Here is a 19,503-nt window from a genome sequence, read left to right as displayed (position 1 = left end):
GTGTGTGTGTGTGTGTGTGTGTGTGTGTGTGTGTGTGTGTGTGTGTGTGTGTGTGTGTGTTGTACCATCCAGGATATGTGGTGGTGACCCCTCTGTCATTAGCCAACACCCAGGTCACATGAGTAAATCTCTGTCTACACATGTTGGAACAAAGTTGAAACAGGTGGTCTCATTGCAACAYGTCCATATGTGCGCCACATGTCGAGCATTAGCCGCCTGGCTAGCGCTTCAGAGGGCCGGGGCAGCCAGGTGAGGCTCCTGCGGCATGGCCTGAACAGAAACACTAAGCCACGTGGTCCAGGCTGAAAGGAGGGCAAGCCAATTATAAAGATCTGTTACGTCCGAACATCAGGATGCTCTCCAGGTCAATCCCTCCAGCTTCAGATCTTCTGTTCCACATTACGCACAGATGTGAAACAAACATATGGGCCCCTAAGATGACGTTTTCATGAGCGTTTTACTCCAGGGTGATATGCATCCTGTGGGTTTTTTCCACACAAAAGTTTGACTACACCACATCTGGACTTGAGGAAAGCAGAAGATGACCACAAACCTCACACTGCACCACTGAGAGGTCACCTGCAAGGATTTATGTAACTGAAGTGAGGAGTAGTGGCTGGGCTTTCAGCCTTTATGTAACCCTCCCATAATCATGGGGATAAAAAAAATAAAACCGACTGTTCTGAGGGGGGTAACATCTGGTGTCTCTCACTATGCTTAGAAACCATTTCCAACACTATTGAGGCAAAAGGTACTTTCATCTCATCAATATTTAATTGGAATATTAGCTGAAAGGTGGGGACTACTTTAGAAAAGTAGCAGAATAGGAAAGTTTGAGAGTTGTTTTTTTGTTTGTTTGTTTTAATGCCACTCCTTCAAAAAAAAGGAAAAAATAGCAGCAAGAAAGGAGGAGGCAGCCATGACAGCACATTCCCACAGGTCTCCTAAACACAAGCTAAAAAAATAACTGCTGATTCATAAAATTAGTGCTACATAGACAATCAYCCCCAAGTGACCAGCAATTGTTACTGTTTTGTTTGTTTTTTTCCCCAGAAACAATGGCTTCATCAGTTTTGTGCCTAAATTAGAACAGTGACCAAAGGTAACCCCTTCACATTCCCCACAAAAAAAAAAAAATACTTAAAACAACTTGAAAAGGAAACCCAAAATGAAGCTAGCTGATGTTCTTGAACCGTTTGAAGTACAAGCCAAAGTTTGGTGTCCCTCTGAATTTTTTTTTACCTTGGCAATCAATATTATTGCAGCTGTAAGGAGTATTTATTTAATACTCAGTGGATGTTATCAGCCCTGGAAAGATCAAATGTCATCTGCGTTGGTCAAAAGAAGAATTAATCAAAAGGGAAGGACCTACACAGCCATGTATTGGAATCTACGAGGTACTGTATTCAAATTTAGGTCAAAAGGGATGTGCAGGGTTTAAACAACCCTTTGTTTCCATATTAAATTATAGACCAAGCATTCCTTTGAAGTATTGCAAATTACCCACTACCTTTCAAGCCTGAGAGTTGAACTACAATCACCTTATCATGAGAAAGGAYGGAGTTAAAGCCGTTTAGATAGAACTGTGTAAATGACGTTTACCTGTTTTTGCCTAAAATGAGTGTTGAGCACAAATCTCAGCAGCTCAATGAGAGTGTTTACACTGGCTCCGCACAGCGGCGGTGAGCGGACGGTGATTCGGCAAAATTAGATTCAATCTTATTTCTGCCGGACGCCGGAGCTGCGCCAGAGTAAGTTTTTAAAGATTACGTCGCACCAACAGGAAGAGGAACGAGCACAACATCTGTATTTTCAAAATAAGACACCTTAAGGTGGAATAATTTTGTCAAAATTCCAGCTATATTAATCAATATATGGGTATATTTCTACACAAATGCGGTCAGAATGTATCGTTCTGTTTGGGAAGCAGATGGCAACATGTAGACGAAGCATAYGTGTACACACGATACACGTGGATTTTATTTTGAAATCAGAAGTTTCAAGAAGACGACAGCGAGACAGTTTCAACCATAGATATCAAAAGCTTTTATGTCAATGTTTTCAGCTGTGTTTGGAGTTCATCTTTCACAGAATTAATTTTTTTTGCTCTGACTTCCACATTTATCACTGGATTTATGCAGGCTGTATAAATCGGGTTGCAAACGAACAGCTGCGAACTGCGCACCGCAGCGCAGCGGAGAGGAGTCGCATGTAGTGTAAATCTGGGGATAGACATTTTTAAGATGGCTAAGTTTAATTAACTATTCAGACAATTTTGATTTGGGTTGATTACAGAAGTAATTCAGTTGTAGATGTACTTCCACTGATAATTTTCTGAACTTTACTGAAGTGGTTCATGAGATACTCCGTAAACAGACAGTTAATGGTTTTTAAAAACAGATCTCATGACCAGTAGTGGTGGGCATAGCTAACCAAAAGGTTCGCTTTCTTAACTCATAATTACCTCCGCCAAGGAGGTTGTGTTTTCAKTCGCGTATGTCTGTCTGTGGACAAAATTACTCAAAAACTTATGGACGGATTTTCATGAAAGTTTTAACACAGGTGCGTATTGGCCAAAGGAACTCACCAATAAGTTTTAGTGGAATTTTATGAAGGATTGAAAGATTTTATGAAGGATTCTTCACTACTGCAGGCTAGGGGAAATAGCCTTGGTAGAGGTTTGCTTTCTCCAAGTACTTCTAGTTTGTTAAATAAAAATGTAACTTTGCTCACTGTAAACCACTAAAAATGTTTTATTTTTAAATTAGCAGACACTAACGCTAAACAGCTAATTGCTAACCGTTAAGATGGCTGTCAGTCTTCATCACACATCTTCGTCTCCTTGTAGCTCAGTGGTTCCCAACCCTGGTCCTCAAATACCCCTATCCAGCATGTTTTACTTGTTTCCCTGCTATTAAGTAGGTCTTCAGAAGATTGTTAATCACTCATTCATTCAAACCAGGTGTGTCAAATCAGGGAAACATCTTGCATATTGCATTTAAAATTGCCTTTGTCAATGCATAAAGCATCAGAACTCATAAAGCATGTACACTTTAATATAAGACTATCAACTAAAATATAYTCAAAACAAAACTGAACTTTCAGCAAAAATAAATAAATAAATAAAATAAGTGCAGGTATTCGGAACATAGAAAGAGTCACAACTCAACAATAGGAGGGTTTCACGTGACATCATGATGCAGTACCAGGAGAGCGCAGAGTTCAGCTGGAGGTCTGGAAGTGAAAAAGTGGAGGATCTGCCATCTGAAAAAATGCCCATATCTTGTGTAGTTTACAAGTGCTCCAATCATTCTAACTGAATTAATAATAAATAATTACACATTGATTAAATTATATAATAAATTTTTTTAAAATGTCTCTTTTTATTAATGTTCGTCATATTTGAAGCACGTTGCAGCAGGAGGATGCAAAAGAGGGCTGATTCATGGGGGGGAAAACACCTCATTCCACCCTCTGGTGTCACCCCCACCCCGCCGAACAAACMTAAACCCCCCAAACTCCTTTCTGACTGAAGCCTGAAAATATTAGACAAGCGGCAAAAAATCTACAGGAGGATAAAAATAAAAAGAGGCGGAAGTTGAATAAAGTTCGGCAGCAATGGAGAGACAGCAAGATCGGAAGTGAGCAATGAGATATCTGAAATGTATTAAATTTATTATATTTGTATAACTATATTTCATAGTTAGGATGTAGTTTAGTTAGTTATTTTTAGCGCCTTTGATGCAAAAAAAAAAAGGCGATGAAGTGGAGCTCCAGCAGGTGGATCGAGCCGCAGTTAGAACCTTTGCAGAGAGCGGGGCTCAAAGGCAAAGATGGCGGAAAAACAGTCTGAGACAGAGCGAGGACTTTGGTGAGGAAGTAGGTGATTCACTATTTCGATTATAAGAGGCAAGAGAAGAAGATCGAGCACCAAACAGACTACCGGGGAAATCTTCGGTCCCGTTACCAATCTGCCGGGGCAGAGGGTGGCGCWAACTACACCCAACAGCTGATGAAAGCCCATAAACAACGGGAGGCATAGAACTTTTTATTCAGCGGGTGGATCCACAACCTCGGTACCAAACAGCTCCATGATGATTATTGTTTGGTTTTTTTTTTTCTGATATTGTTTTATATGTTAAGATCATGCTAACAGTAGCCGCTAACGTCAACAAACATCCAGCAGCTAACTACACAGAACTAGGGCAACCTAAAAAGTCCAGATGAGGTCCACATTAAACTACCAGTAACTTAATACTCACTACAAAATAAACAATCATTATAAACGTAACCTCTAAAACAAGTTAGCAGCTAACACACCTCTGAATGAAGTGATGGCTGCAGGCACCGGTATCCTGCTCCTCCTGACTGCAGACAGTTTAAAATCCACTTTTTACATTGTCGTTCTGTGAGCTTTCTACATTTTTCATCTTTGTGTATGATAATCAGTGTTATCATATGTTGTTATAGGGTTGGGCAGAATCGTATGGAATTATTCATCAGATAAACTTTTGCTGGTTTTATTTGGCACTTGGTGATGTAAGACGCAGGGGTAGACATAACCATAGTTTAGGTTGTCCGAGACAACCTATTTTCATTTCGGACAACCAGATCCTGTCTCCTGGTTGTCCGGTGGACAACCAAGCAAAATGACCTTGATTAAAGTTCTCTGCTGTGTGTGTTCGTCATTTGTAAAATGAAAGGGAGAAAAAACTTGGTAAAGTCAAACAGAACGCTAAACTGTAACTTTTAATAAGGTCAAGTACACAGGATACTCCTGTTTAAGTGAAAATGTTTGACCTAGTATGAGCAGAAAAAGCTTATGAATGTTGAACTATTTCAAAGAAGAGAATGAGGAAGTTTTATTCATGCAGCTCCTGTCAACCTGGCTGACTGAGAACAATTATATATAATAAAATCTTTGTCTACAGAACAATATACTTGTTAAATTACATTTTTCTTGAGATTCTTTTGGACAACAAGAATGTTTTGTAGACAACCAGGTTTTGCCAACAGGCTGGACAACCTGAAAAATTTCCTAATGTCTACCCCTGAAGACGTGTGGTATCGACAGCCTCAGCAAATCATTAGATTCTGTCGAAAACTCATTCATCTTCATCATATGAGTCATATCTGATATATTTCTTAACAAATTGCTGTTATCTGTCTTGAAATAGGATCTAAATGCATACAATACAGACTCTATACCGTAGTTTCCTCCATAGGTATTTCACTTCCTGCCCTCCGGTGGAGATCGCTCCGCCTTCGAAACCAAGTGACTGAAACTCAGCTATTCCAGAGAAAACAAGAATATCCACTTTGACTGAATGACTTTTATGTCATTGAGAAAAAATGAGTTTTTTCTGAGCGCCATGCTGCTGCATGTGTCTGTGCAGCAGGGCAGAGGCTGACAGCAGGTGCTGACTGGGGTTGTGAAAGGGTGATGCTTACGAAGCACCTGCAAACCCCAGCAGAGCGCAGCATAAATGCAGCGCCTGTGAGGGCGACACAAACAGGCACATTGTCAGGCTGCAGCTGATGGGTGCTGCTGATCAACGACTTCATAGTGCTGCCAGAGAGGGAGGAGGCCAAGAGACCTCTAACAAATGGTTCTTTGGTTATTAGTGGAAACTCTTCTGATAAAGATCCTTTTTATAAAGGATGAAAACCTTTATTTGCTTATAAAGCACTGCAATTTTTTTTTAGGAAATTAAGCTAAACCAGCAAATCTTTTCATGAACGTTGAAACAGTAAGATACAGTATTTGGCAATTTAAAGCCCAAAAAACCCATCCTATTTGTCTCAAAAAGAATTCATTGCTTCAACTCCCAACAGCTGAAAGTTTTGACAGTCTCAGATTTATTTGCAACATCAAAGTGTTTACAGCTCGAGTCCAGACGGAAAAACAGCCAACTAGATGATGGATTCAAGTTTTAAGTTGTGATTATCTCATCCTTTTACCCAAATTTGGACAAAATTCAAACTTGCGTTTGGTACCAATATAAGTAGTCCAACAAATCAGTGCCTCTCAGAGCTCTCAGTAACTTTTGGCCTGGGGCAGCTACAGACACAGAAGCTGGGTCTTTCTGCACAGATGGAATGACAAAGCAGGAACAGTATGTGCTGCTCCTTCCTGGCCACTTGCACCAACAATTTTGTAAACAKTTTCAGGGAAAAATAAGAGCCTGGCACCAGGGTGGCAAAATAAACACAGTGAGGAGTTACAGCTGTGGTTGCTTGGGCTTAAGGCCATGAGAAAGTCTGCAAATTTTACTGAATAGTACTAACTTAGAAAGCATTGCATTAAACAAAACAGCAAAGTTTATTATTCTGGGATAATTTGTAGCTTCTACATAAGTGTAAATTATATTAATAAAAACAAAAAGAATGAGTAGGTCCTCTGTATGAGTTCTTTGTTGAAACAGTTTATCCCTTCTCCAAGAGACTTCTTCAGTCTGAGGAGTTTCAGGTAAACTCAACCTTATAAGAAGTGTCTCCACATGGACCAACAAAACAGTTTGTTCACATCCAAAAAAAAAGATCATCAGCCTAATAATCATTAGGACCCTGAATATCACCTATTGGTCAAAGAGGGCTGAGTCATACTCCCAATAACARCATTGTAAGAGGGGGACAAATGGACACAGAGGACCCCACCACCACCAATAAAGTACAGGTGGTTACTCTTCACAAAGATGGCTCCCTTTACTCCTCTCTCAAACAAACATTCATTCCTCTCTATCAAGAATGAGAACATCTTCATCTCTGAAAGAGTGACCGCTGGTCTGTAGATGAGTGTAAACTGCAGAATCCAGGCCTTATGATGCAGTTCTTCTGTGTTGGCTCATTCTTTTGAACAGTGGCTGCTTTGTTAAGCAAAACATAAAGAAAACCTAAAATATTAGATACAGACCAGATTGGTAGGTGCACAGGTGCTCACAATGAACGGTGATGTGCAGGTGGTGCTCCGTCGACAGCAAAAGCAGGATAAAAACAATGGAGAGACAGGCTACACACCAAGATTTAAGGTAAAAAGTAAAAGGTCCTTTAATAAAAGAATGGACCAGCCATTAAATGCTCATTTAATGGCTGGTCCATTCTTTTATTAAAGGACCTTTTACTTTTTACCTTAAATCTTGGTGTGTAGCCTGTCTCTCCATTGTTTTTAAAACCTAAAATATTTTTGAAATGCCCAGTATATGTTTTTCAAATTAATCTAGAGGTTTTCCGGTCTTCTAAAGACACAAAAGCAGATATAATCTCTTTCTGCTGATTCTACTGTTGCACCACAACCTATAAGCATCACCACAGAAAGACACTGGTGAACAAATGGTGATAAACAAACAATAAATGGGCTTTAATGGTAATTTTCTTCCTTAGTATTCCTTCAAAGCCACCAGTCAATCATTGCTAGGCAGCCAGTGTCACCCCTAAAATAGAATCATGCCTCCTTTCTCACAGGAAAGCAATGGAATGAAAATGAGTCCAGAGAGTAAGTGCCTTTCTGAGAATGACTCAGAAATGTCCCCTGTACCATAAACAGTACCGATGTGGAGACAAAAGACGATAAAGACAACCCAAACAATGTCAAACAGTGTATTCCGCCACATGCGTCAGCACCAAGTCGAAGGAATTGCGGGCTTGTCGATCCGACCCTTTCTGCCTCAAAAAGGTAAACAATGTGAGGAATGACAGACAGCAGATAAGCACTAATGCGAAGCTGTGTGAAGTATTTGACACTTTTCCCCCACATTTGCTTCTATTCCTCTTGGTTCTGCAGGGTCAGCTGCAGTCCACAGCTGTTTAAGGCAGGAAGAATAAAAGTTMATTACGCTCAGATTCAAACCTGACATTAGCTCACTTTAAAGTGCTTACATTTGGAACAATAACACAGTTTGTACAAAAAAATAAAATAAAAAGTGTGTGCTGAAACTGAGTTATCTAATCAACGTGACATGTCCTTACAGAGTATGCTGTCATCTCTTTCTGAGTCTCACAAATTGAGCCACCGGAGCGACAGAACTTGTCAGGATCTTAACACATACCACCAGCTGTTGGCTGGGGTCCWAAATAAACCAGTTTGAGAGCGATATCCTCGATCATGGATTTAAAAAAAGGAATCTGCTTCCTTTACTTCTCAGAGTTTGTTGGACCTCTGCCTGTTTTGCCTTTCTGTTTATATGCGGATGACAAGTCACTTCAGGGTGTAGACCAGACCCAGTCTTAACCCCAATGACCTATTTGATCTTCAGGGGGATTTGGGTATAATTATACGTCCCATTCAGTCTGGAGGGGTTAAAGGAAAAATCACTGCCACAGAGGAGGAGGAAATAGAGAACAGGAAAAGGTCTGGTTTTCTTACTCAGTAAACACTAAATTCTCCTTGAACCTTTGATGGATTTTACTGATGTTGAGCGAAACATTTTTGCTCAAAACAAATCCTACAGTAAAAAAAAATGCTGAGTAACTTGACTTTCTTGACATTTGGAATAGATCTCTGTACTTCTATGTTGTGTACTTTTATTTATTAGAAGAATTTAAACTTGCAGTAATTAGTACTGATTCCTTGCTAGAGGGCAACTAATCTGCACGCTGACGTGATGTGAAACCATCTTTGATCACTGTCAACTACATGTTCTKCACAGATTTCATATAACAATATAATCTTTAAGGAAAACATTATGGCCTTTACCAAATTTGTCATGTGGTTGATTCAGCTGGTTTACTTTAATTACTATAAAAGCTTGCTTACATTCTAGTTCTACAAATAGCATTCTTCACACTACATGACACCATAGATTACATATGTTTGGAATACACATATCTATGCATCACAACCAAGAAAAAGAGCTGGTTACTGCTGGCAACAGGTGGACGTTTCAGCTGTGTTGTCTGTCGCTGCTGCAGAGAGACAAGGAAAGCTGCTGCTTTGACTCAGAGCTCAGGCTGTTGAAGGAGACGGGTTCTCCGAGCATATTGGTCTTAACAGTTACAAAATCAAGCAGATTTCCTCCAAGCACATCTTATATAACCTAATCACATTTTCCTTCCTCTACCCATTAGCCCCGTCCCCCTAATTTGCATGTTGACACCAAAAGACAGTAGTGTTCAAAACCATTTTATGTGATGTAGTGGGAGAGCAGAGTGATGGGCTGTTTGGCCCTACACCCAAAGATTTTGTCACATAGAAGGTCGGGAGCTGATGTGTATAATGGTTAGTACTCAGTGTTTCCCCGACCATTTTCCAAGGGGCATGTAGTCATTTTAATTTAAATAACGCGAGATCACGTCGAGAGCTATATCTGCAGTCGGTCCTCCACATCCACCTACCTTATGAAACGCCAAACTTAAAAAATGTGGTTTATATTCTGCATCACCGGTGTTGACATACGCAGAGTCACCTGTTTTTTTTTTGTGCAACCCTCACCAAGACCATAGGGGAAATGCTGGTATTACACAGGCTTTTTTAAAATAAGAATTAAAATACAGGTAGCCGTAGGGCTGCGCRGTATATGCGGTAGACGGTAGAAACGGTATGAAGTTGGCCTATGGTAGAAATTTATACTCTACCATCCTATCATCATTACATCATCGCACCTGTGCCAACAGGCCTGCGAGTGCAGAGACAACTGAGCAGGAGTTCGAAATATAATGAAGAAATTCTAGCGTTTTAAAACACGTATAGAGGATAAATCCTCAAAATTTCCTCCTCCCGCTGTAAAAAAGTTATGTCGTGTCGCGGGATCATTTCCTCCTCCTCTCCTCTCCTCTCCTCTCGCTGCACATCATGCAGAGTGAAGCTTTAACAACTGCAGTTTTTAACACCCAATTGTTGGAGAAAAAAATTGTTTTTTATGTATTGTTACCCACAGAGATTTAAAAAAAAATACGTGGACATTCATTAGTCGTAAATCCATCTTGCTAATGTAAAGTCGGCTTCCACTCTGATGATGATGATGATGATGATGATGATGAGCGCACAGCAGAGCAGCAGCTGATAAGTTCAGCAGGCAGATATTAAAGCAAAAACGTTGGGTTTAATTAAGATTCCAGTTTTCTGAAAAAAAGCTCTAAAACTTACATTATCTTAACTTTTTATGATCATTTTCTACAGCGATATATACCGTTACCGTGAAGGGGTTCAATTTATACCGTGATATRAATTTGAGGTCGTACCGCCCAGCCGTACAGGTGGGTATAATGCATCATGTTAGTCCGTCACAAACACAATGCTATTCTAAATGGAGTGCTGATTCTGACACACCCATCCCTTAAATATAAACAAATTTTTAAACTGATCCCATGCCTATTCATTCATTCATTCATTCATTCATTCATTCATTCATTCATTCATTCATTCAACAACACCGCAAAGCGGAAACTACAATCAAATATTTGAACGAGGATCAGAAACTGACTATCAGATTCTCCAGGTATTTTTGCTTGGAATGCCCACGTCTAATTCCACTACTCCTTGTTATTTCAATTTCAGGGCCAAGAAGATGCTCATAATTTAGAGATAAAGGAACCACTAGGATTTGGCTTTAAAATATTTTACAAAGCAAACCTTTTTTGTGCTACAGTGGATTAAAAGAAAAATATTCAGACCTGTAATCATGGTCACGAGTAGTATATTTTACACACAAATTATATTTAGTACAACTCGTTATAAACAATGGTCCTAGTATTGTATGTGCTCTGCCTCTGATTTGAATAGAATAAATTGAAAGAGCATGTGCCAAAATTGAAGGATGGATGCATAGATGGATAGCTGGATGGACAGACAGATTTTTTTGTAACCTCAGTGAAGCTTTGCAGGTTTTGAGTCGGTCCTGTTCAGACTGTCAAGTGTTTTATTGCCAATGTAAAAATAGAGAACATGCTTTACCACACCCCTTGAACAATAACAACAGAAAACAAAGAACTAGGGTTGGGCGATATTGGCAAAAAGATTAATCACGATTAATTGTGGTATTTAGCCGATAACGATTAATTTGATGATTAATGCCCTGGAGTCCCTGGACACTTGTCCTAGTCACATGACCAATTTAGTGGGAAAGATTTGCTCTTTGTAAAAATCTTTTCCAAATTGTGTAAAAATTACAGACTTCAGACTATACATCAAATTTTAAATTGTGTTGATAGATAAATAAATTACAGAAGTTTTTTTAAATGTTCATCATATTTGAAGCGGAGAGGASCACCAAGTCAGTCCGCCTGGTGGCATTAATCATATTAATCGTCAAGCGCCAAAAAAAATAATCGATTAATGTTTTTCTGATGATTAATTGCACACGATACGATTATGCCCAACCCTACGAAGAACACAGTAAAATTTGTTCAGTTTAACTGTATAGAGCAGATCAATATACAGAAGGACCAAACATTTGGACAATGCAACAAAACGGTAACTGTGACCTTTAAACAAATGGCGCAAATATGAATTTTATAGGTCAGGGTTGAATTCAAAGTTCTGCTCATCAAGATGACAGAAGATTGCTGTTACACAGATACACAGTCTGCTTTCCTGAATGAAAACCTACAAAACACTGCAGAGAAAAAGATTCCKTCTGAACTCCTTTAGGCTCTTCCATCACTCGCAAAAGCAGCGATGCCCATTTTCTGTCTCTCTCTCCAGTAGCACATCAGCTATTATCACCAGCGGGCAGATATGCAATCTCACTGTGCAAACAATTAAGGGCAGCTCCTCTGCACTCAGTGCTACTCACTCGTGTTGATGTGTTGAGGATTAACACAGTGTGCTTACACATTAACCTGGGAGTCACACAGATGAATGGCATTCCTCAGGACTGTGTTTGCAAAACGAAGGAGTAATAAAACACAATGTAGAGCTACCTGCTGCCAGAGTTCACGTCCTTTTAGCTACATTTAAACTTGGCTTCTGGGCTGCCGCTTTCAACTTGAAATGGACGCATAAAAAACAAACAAGAAATGTTCATTTTTCAAAACCAGTTGAAGGAAGCACATACTCTGTAAGTACRTTTCCACTGAGCTGGTTAAAAAAAGCACCAAGAGATGATGCATTGATGTGTCCTGAACAAGTTGTTCATTTGAAATGGACCAAAAGTAAACAAGGGGTGATCAGGTGATGTGGCACATCTTGACAAAACACAACCTGTATTTGACTTTCATACAGGCTCCACGATGCATACCACTGACGAACATTACGTAACGCTCAGGAATTCAGTTGGACAAACAAAAACACAATGTGCAGTTGTGAACCTGTCAAAGACGACTGACTGGAGTGGATTCTAGTCACGGGTCCCTGAAAGAGAACTCAAATATGAGCCAGATGTCCTGAGTGATATGAAACCAACCAGTTTCCTTCGCAGCCTTTGGGCAGGGCCTCTCTACAACCTCTACCTTGAGACAATGTTTCTACTGTGCAAGAAAAACACAAAAACCTGTGACAGTGATAGGTCACAGCATGCGAGCAGATAGAGTTCTTCTGAGCACTAAATAATCCCCACACAGCTGGCGTAAAAGCTGCAATAAATCTGAGTACGTGACTATAAACAATTCAAGGGAAAAAGATACAGTTGTAGCAAAGCRGTGTTGTGTAACTAATGAGTAGTCATGTTGAGTATAGCAGCAGAAATCACTGCCTTTTTAAAGCTGTGTAAGCTAGGAGTGCACAAAATAAATAAACCCAGAGAGATTACCACTGCAACAACAATCCAGAATGTACACCAGTATTCTAGTTCTGTTTTTTTTTCCTCTAGATTTAACCAGTTTATCACTGAGCTGTGACTGCTGGAGACAAGATGTCCACACAAAACTGCAAGAAAACAAACATTTTTGGTTGCAGTTGAGACATTTTGGAACATTAATCCACCTGATTGGTTCATATTGTAACTAAATGTTTCCTCAACTCACATCAGACTAGGGAATGGTACMGAAACACGGTATTTTTTTCTAGCACCTGTGCCACGTGATTCGTTTTGACTGGATCGATAAGCTCCAGCCTTAATGGTCTCGATAACAGTACCGGAGTAGAGGCATGACAAGCGTGGTGACGTCACATTCAGCATGGTGTTTACAGGAGTAGCCAAACATGGATGCTACTTGTTAGCATGTCATTTATGAAGTTGTTCAGTCCGAGCAGATTAAATATTTATCTGACAAGCTTGTTTAGTTCAGTGTTTATATCTGAACCTGCCTCTGGCCGGCTGCTCCGGTGCATCACTTTATTTTTGGAATGAAGCAATGAGCTGGAAGTAAAGTAAATTGATCCAGTAACTTTAGCATCAATACGGTCCGCGAACACTCAACGTTACTGTAGTATTTTTCTGTGGATTCTCAGTCATCCAGGACATGGAAAATTTAAATAAAAAGAACAAAGCAACTGGACTTCAGTTCTGTAGCTACAAGATGTAAACAGCATGACTTGAGATTAGTGGATTGACCCGCTCACCCCCAATTCACTGATGTAATGCAACACAAGTGTTCGGACTGAGGTCGCTTTGAAAAACTCTGATTCAGTACCACATATTGAAAAGAACAGGGTCGGATTTGTAAAAATCTTATGTTTTTTGATTTTAATGCCAGAGAAATGCATCAATAAGAGAAGCTAACCGATAGATATGATAAYGGTTAAAACACCAGATCAATAAGCATTATCGATAGAGTAGTAGTATCATTAAAACCATAATGATWCCCATCCCTATGTCAGACTAACACATTTAGCAGCATTAGTAATTTAATGGTCTATGTTCAGCCCACATAAATTGTAACATCAATGTTCAGTGGAGAAAACAGCAACAAACAAACTATCAAGTAGATTATCATACAGCAGCGTAAGCTGAAGTGGCTTTTAGAGTCTTACATATGGAAAAAAGTTAGTTTAAAAAAGATTTTAGAGTGCACAACAAGATTCTCAGGCGCATCATCACGCAGATTAGCTCACCTGTGAACGTGACTTCTTACTTCTGCAGATTCACACATGCTGTGTTCAAGGCTGGTGAAAAGCTGGGACATCTGAACCTTACCATGTTTACTGGGTTATTAGAAGCAACTTGTTTCTTACRGAGTAGCTTATAACCCTTGTAATAAATCACACAAGCTTACATTGACAATACTGGGTTCCAAAAACTTTAATATCATACATAGACTACACAGTTGAAAGTAAAAGTTAGGTTATTTTTCCTCTGGGAAAATACTGGAAAATATATTAATTGGTAGTTTAAGGAGTAAACATGTTTTTATTTCTTTGTAGAAAAATAACCTAATAATTTTGAGTAGTTTACTACTTATTCTTAATTTTTCCGGTAGTTTTTCCACAAGAAGGAAATGTTAATTTTGTGGACTGTATAACTGAGATAAATATCTTTAAACGGGTAGATTATTAGTTTTGTGAAAAAAACACCAGGAAAATGTATTTCCGTTTATATTTTCAACTAATTTCAACCTACTCATTTTATATAGTGCCTAAAACAAACATTTTTCAAAACCACCAATGTGAATGCAAGTGTATGTGTTTTAATATACTATAGGGATTATGACCTATTGCACCAAGTCAGAAATGTATTTTACCAATAACCCAGTAAATGTGGTAAGGTTCAGATGTCCCAGCTTTTCATCAGCCTTGAACGTGTTAATCTGCAGCAGTAAGAAAGTCACAAGTCAAATTCACATGCGAGCTTATCCGCACGCTCAGGCAAATGTTATTGCATGTGCTCAAATCTTTTTGAGACCAATTTTTCTCCATACATTTGCAGCAGAGACATAGATGTCATGGCAACAGGTATGAAATGTCTGACCAATCAGTTCAATCAGCAACAAAACTTGGAACATCAACTAAGGTGTTCATAAAAAAGAAAGAAAAAAAAAAGACACTAATGGTTACCACTTCAAACGGTAATTCAATGGAGCTGTACTATCTTGGTGTAATTTTACTCACCTCTAACACTGGCCCCGCCCCCAGGATTATTTGCTCCACTCCACTGGCAAAACCCTTCTGACTGAGAGCAGTCAGGTGATGAATGAGAAAGTTTGTACTTTGTGTTTTCCCAGAACCGCTTTCTCCAGATATAACAATGCACTGATTCCTCTGTCTCTTCAGCATGGCGTGATAGGCCACATCCGCCACGGCGTAAATATGAGGCTCCAAATCTCCCAGTGAGTGATTGTCATACATCTTCACATACTTGGGGTTGTAGATTGGCAGGAACTTGAAGGGGTTAATGACGATGAGGATGCTCCCGACGTAAGTGTAAATCTTTTCCTGGCGGAAGCGCAAGCGCAGGTTGTCCAGCAGGGAGCGCTCGTTGAGTTCCGGGAGGCAGCACAGATCYGCGTAGTCCCCCTGAGAGTCCGGCTGCGGTAGGAGTCCACGTTCCACCATGCGCCTTCGCTCCTCCGTCACCTGCAGCCACATCTGGAGGCTCCCGCCATAGTGGATAGAGCCATCCAGATTTTTCTGCCTTAGTAGGAAGCGGTAATCCTCGCCACCAGACAGTGGGCGGAGCTCTAGAGCCACGCGGGGCCACAGCATCATCCTCTGCACCGGACAGTCGGAGGGGTTCAGAATCCATTCCTCCCCTCCAAATTCCTTCACCTCGGCGAGAACGTAGCACTTGGTGCAGTCCAGCTGCAGCCTCTCGATGACTCGTTCGATGGCCTCGGCGGCTGTGGTGGTCTTGCGGGCACTGATTGGGCAGTAGATGGTACCCTCCGAGAGGGCACCGGGGTAGATGCGCACGGTGAACTCAGAGTTCTGGAAGCGCTGCCGTCGGCCCAGGGTGCCGATGCCACCGACACCACCGACGCCATCACGAACACTCATGGCGGAGCAGAAGGTCCCATTAGCAGCAGCCCGGCGTTGACGCGTCCTTTCCTGGCCCACGTCAAGACATTATCACTGCAAAACAGAGGGACAACAGGAAAAGATCAACACTCTGCAGACTAACACACCACAATTACTTTCAAAACTGATTTGTGCAGCGTTTACTTAAAAAACACAGGCAGGAAATAAAATTTGCACCATCAACATATTTGCAGTGAATGAAGGTAACTTCTACAAACTGTTCTGCTGATCTGTGACCAGAGATTTATGCAGTCCATTGCAATCTACTGGATTAAGAAATCTGTCAGATTATGACACAAGGACCTCATGCCCTGTTACGTAATCTGTTAAGAGGTCAAACCATTTTACTGGATCCTGATATACACACTCTCACAGGATGAAGGATAAGTCCTCAGGATAGACAGGATTATTAACATACAAACCCACTCACAAGCTCTCACCAACCCCACAAAAACCTGCAGCAGCAGCTTGTTTTTTGTTTTTTACTCAACATAAAGTCACATCGTTCATGATTTCTCTCTTTAACACACAGCAAAGAGACAGAAAGCAGAGGCCACAAAGACAATACAAAGCAGTGGTGGTGGAATAAAAGACAAAACTGGTGAGGAATTCGTTCTACAACTCTACTCTTCTGTAATATTAGGCATTTCTATGATCCAATACTTTTAACTTTAAAAGTATCATTCAGGAACAAAAAGGAGACAAAACGGCATCAAATTTCTGGTGTAAAATCAACAAAACTGTTTCTTCTTTTTGTCTCTTCGATGTAAAATGGTAAATTAGTGCATCGTGGCCATCTTTGGCTGCATGCACAACTACCTTTCTGTACTGAGTGTAACATATGAATGCTCTTGTTTGGTGTTATGTAGAGGTGTGAATGTTTATGTGGTATAAATGCATAAATACATACATACAAGCAGTTGGGTAAATTTGGATTTATTTCCCTAACTTWTTGTTTTTATCTGCAAMTCAATGTGGCATCTTTTGTAGAACTGGTGTTGTGATGCATTCAGAGGTGCCTGGGAACTCTGAGTTTCTCTCACAAGAATGAAAAAAAAACTCATTAGTACTGTAGCTTGGGTCTCTTCATGATCATGATTTTTACACTCAAACAGTTTTGTGTGATCACTTGCATGGAATTTAACAGCTTACTTTGGATAAAACATGTCATGCACTTATGAGTGAATATAATTAACCATTGTTTGTTGCTGTTACAACTTCCCATCAGTATGATTATGAGTGGACTTTATCTTCATCATCCAAGAAGACAACATAAGGTTGTGTTTCTTTAGTCTGGTTGAGCTACACTACACCAGCAGAAAACAAGTAAAAACAGGAAAAGGAGTGGGGATAAATACGGTTGAAGAACTTAGATGAGTACAAAGAACTCCAGCAGGAAAGTGATACAATGCTGCACCCATCCCTGATCATTTCCTGTTGCTCTACATCCAACCTGTGTTACCATGCGTTACCTCAACTACTACGATATAAAAACAAGCCAAGCAAACACACACACACAACGCAAGATCTCAAACWAAATTTCGTTAGAAGGGCCTGAAATTGAATTCAAAGACAAYCCATCCGGGCTTTGTGTTTGAGCTGATGAACTGTGTTTGCATGAGTGAGTGTGTATGTGTGTGTTTTGAGCAGTAAGTTCCTGCCTGGTGTCCTGAACAGATGGTCAGCTCACTGCTTAAAGTGTGTATGTGTGTGTGTGTGTGTGTGTGGTGGGGGGGGATTTAGGGCTGTGACAGTGTTGGACAGCACAGGGCCACGCTGGCTGCCTCTTTGTTTACAATCGCATACAGACAGTCACAGAACATTTTATCTGCACAAACACCATGCTTCTGATAGATCTGCAATATGTTGCATAAAAAAGCTGAAAATRTGTCCCAGTTAAAAACTGAGCTCAAAGCACATTTTTACATTTTTGCCATCCTAAAAACTGAATTGTGTTTTGTTATGAAGAWTATTCTCTGGTGTAAGAGTGTGAGAAAATATCGGTACACTGAAATATTACAATGTTTCATTTCACAATACTGTATCCACTCTCTAAAGCACTCAATTGATTTTTAATGTAGGTTTAAAATGTGAACTTTCATGCCAGCGGTTCATTATATTGTAATTTAGCCTCCGACCACTAGTTGGYGGCAGTCAGTCAGTCATTTGTCTCCCCACAAATACATCAAACAATCTAACAGCACATCTGGCCCAACTATTGAAAAGATGAATGAAACAAATAGGACTTTTACACACATGAAGTCATGTTGTGGTGAAAAGTTGGGTTATCCACAGAGCTGCTCACCTGCTGCCTAGATGCAAACTGTTGAATTGGTTTCCTGAATGGAGGGGTGTCTCATTACTCCATGCCTCCTTTACACTTGCCTCTGTTCAGGAAATCCATTCCAGAGTTTGCATCCAGCTAGCAGAGCAGCCAGCCAGGAATCCCTTTTGGAGTCATTTCAGCAGACAACATTAAAGCACAGACACGGCTCATGGACAAGAAATCTCCCCACGTTGGTTGGAAAATTACAATCCGTCAGTTATGGTGGTATCAGGGCCTGTTACCAATACTGGAATTTCACCTCATCCAGCAAATTTCAAGCACTGCTGCCCAGTTTAGTTGAGGTTTTTATTTTTCCTTGCCCAGGGCAGTACTGTCTTCTAAAAAGAACATTTTTCTCATAAAATATTAGATGCTCAAAAAAAACTTTCAAAAATGTTTTTAAAAATCTCATCTTTGGACTAATAATGTTATTTAGCAGTCAATGGTTTTCCAGTGGTCAATGCCAATAGTTATGGAAAGCCATTTCATTCAAAATTAATTAAATAAATACTGTAATGTTAATAAAGTATTAATAAATATTCCATCAAATACATAAATGTCCCCAATGAATTTTCTTATGCCAATGCAAATCATGTTCTTATATAAATAAATTCAGTTCTAAAAATAAAACAGACATTTAGCTATATAGTACTGTACATATACGGTTATGAATAAAATCGATTATTTTGAAGTGGAGTTCTTTGCAGACAGCTGGTGAGAAGTGTAATAGGTCAGATATGGATTTTAATTTTAGTCATATCTCGGACAGCGACGGGCTGGCCGCTCGAAACTTGAACGCCGTACATGTGGAGAGATGTTTAACAATATGGTTTGATCAACAAAGCCCTGACCTGCCTGGAAAAAGATCACCACTTTTAATATGAGTCAAAATTATCAGTACAGTCCAAGCACATGAACTGACAGAGAAAAGCACTGATTTTGTCGAAAGGCAGAAAGAAACAAGTTAAAAACCGTTTCTGGTCACAGAAGAACAACCTTCCAACACACTAATGGAAGGAAATTTGTCTTAATTTGCTTTTACTGAGAGAAATGGAACCATTGYAGCTATTTGGCCAATAGCTACAAAAAGTACATCTGTGAAGGCTTTATAATCACAGTGTGACAGTCATTGAACTCATTAATGGACATATATGTATGTTTTATTTATAAAACTGATCGGTTTATGATGCAGAACTGCCAAGCAGGCCAGTGTCCCTCCTCTGGAGGTGAAACTGATCAATTCCTGAATACCAACCCACAGAGAAAACTCTGCCCCCTTATTTACATATAAGAACATGAAATAATAAAACAGCATGAAATAAAAATGAGTTAAAACTAAAAGCCCCTTAAA

At 39.9% G+C, this 19,503-nt stretch overlaps 1 protein-coding gene across 8 annotated transcripts in view; it reads right to left on the bottom strand.

Annotated features, from left to right (window-relative positions):
* myo9aa (myosin IXAa) overlaps window positions 1-19,503 on the bottom strand; it is a 143,092-nt gene that overhangs the window by 100,254 nt on the left and 23,335 nt on the right. For all 8 annotated transcript variants that reach the window (XM_014001575.1, XM_014001577.1, XM_014001579.1 and 5 more), the window contains exon 2: window positions 14,921-15,880. In XM_014001575.1, the coding sequence (XP_013857029.1) occupies window positions 14,921-15,805 (885 nt within the window). In that variant the 5' untranslated portion in view covers window positions 15,806-15,880. The remainder of the gene's footprint in view (window positions 1-14,920; window positions 15,881-19,503) is intronic.

This window comes from Austrofundulus limnaeus, unplaced genomic scaffold, assembly GCF_001266775.1.
Source record: "Austrofundulus limnaeus strain Quisiro unplaced genomic scaffold, Austrofundulus_limnaeus-1.0 Scaffold9, whole genome shotgun sequence".
Lineage (NCBI taxonomy): Eukaryota > Metazoa > Chordata > Actinopteri > Cyprinodontiformes > Rivulidae > Austrofundulus > Austrofundulus limnaeus.
This window is presented reverse-complemented; position numbering and strand designations above follow the sequence as displayed.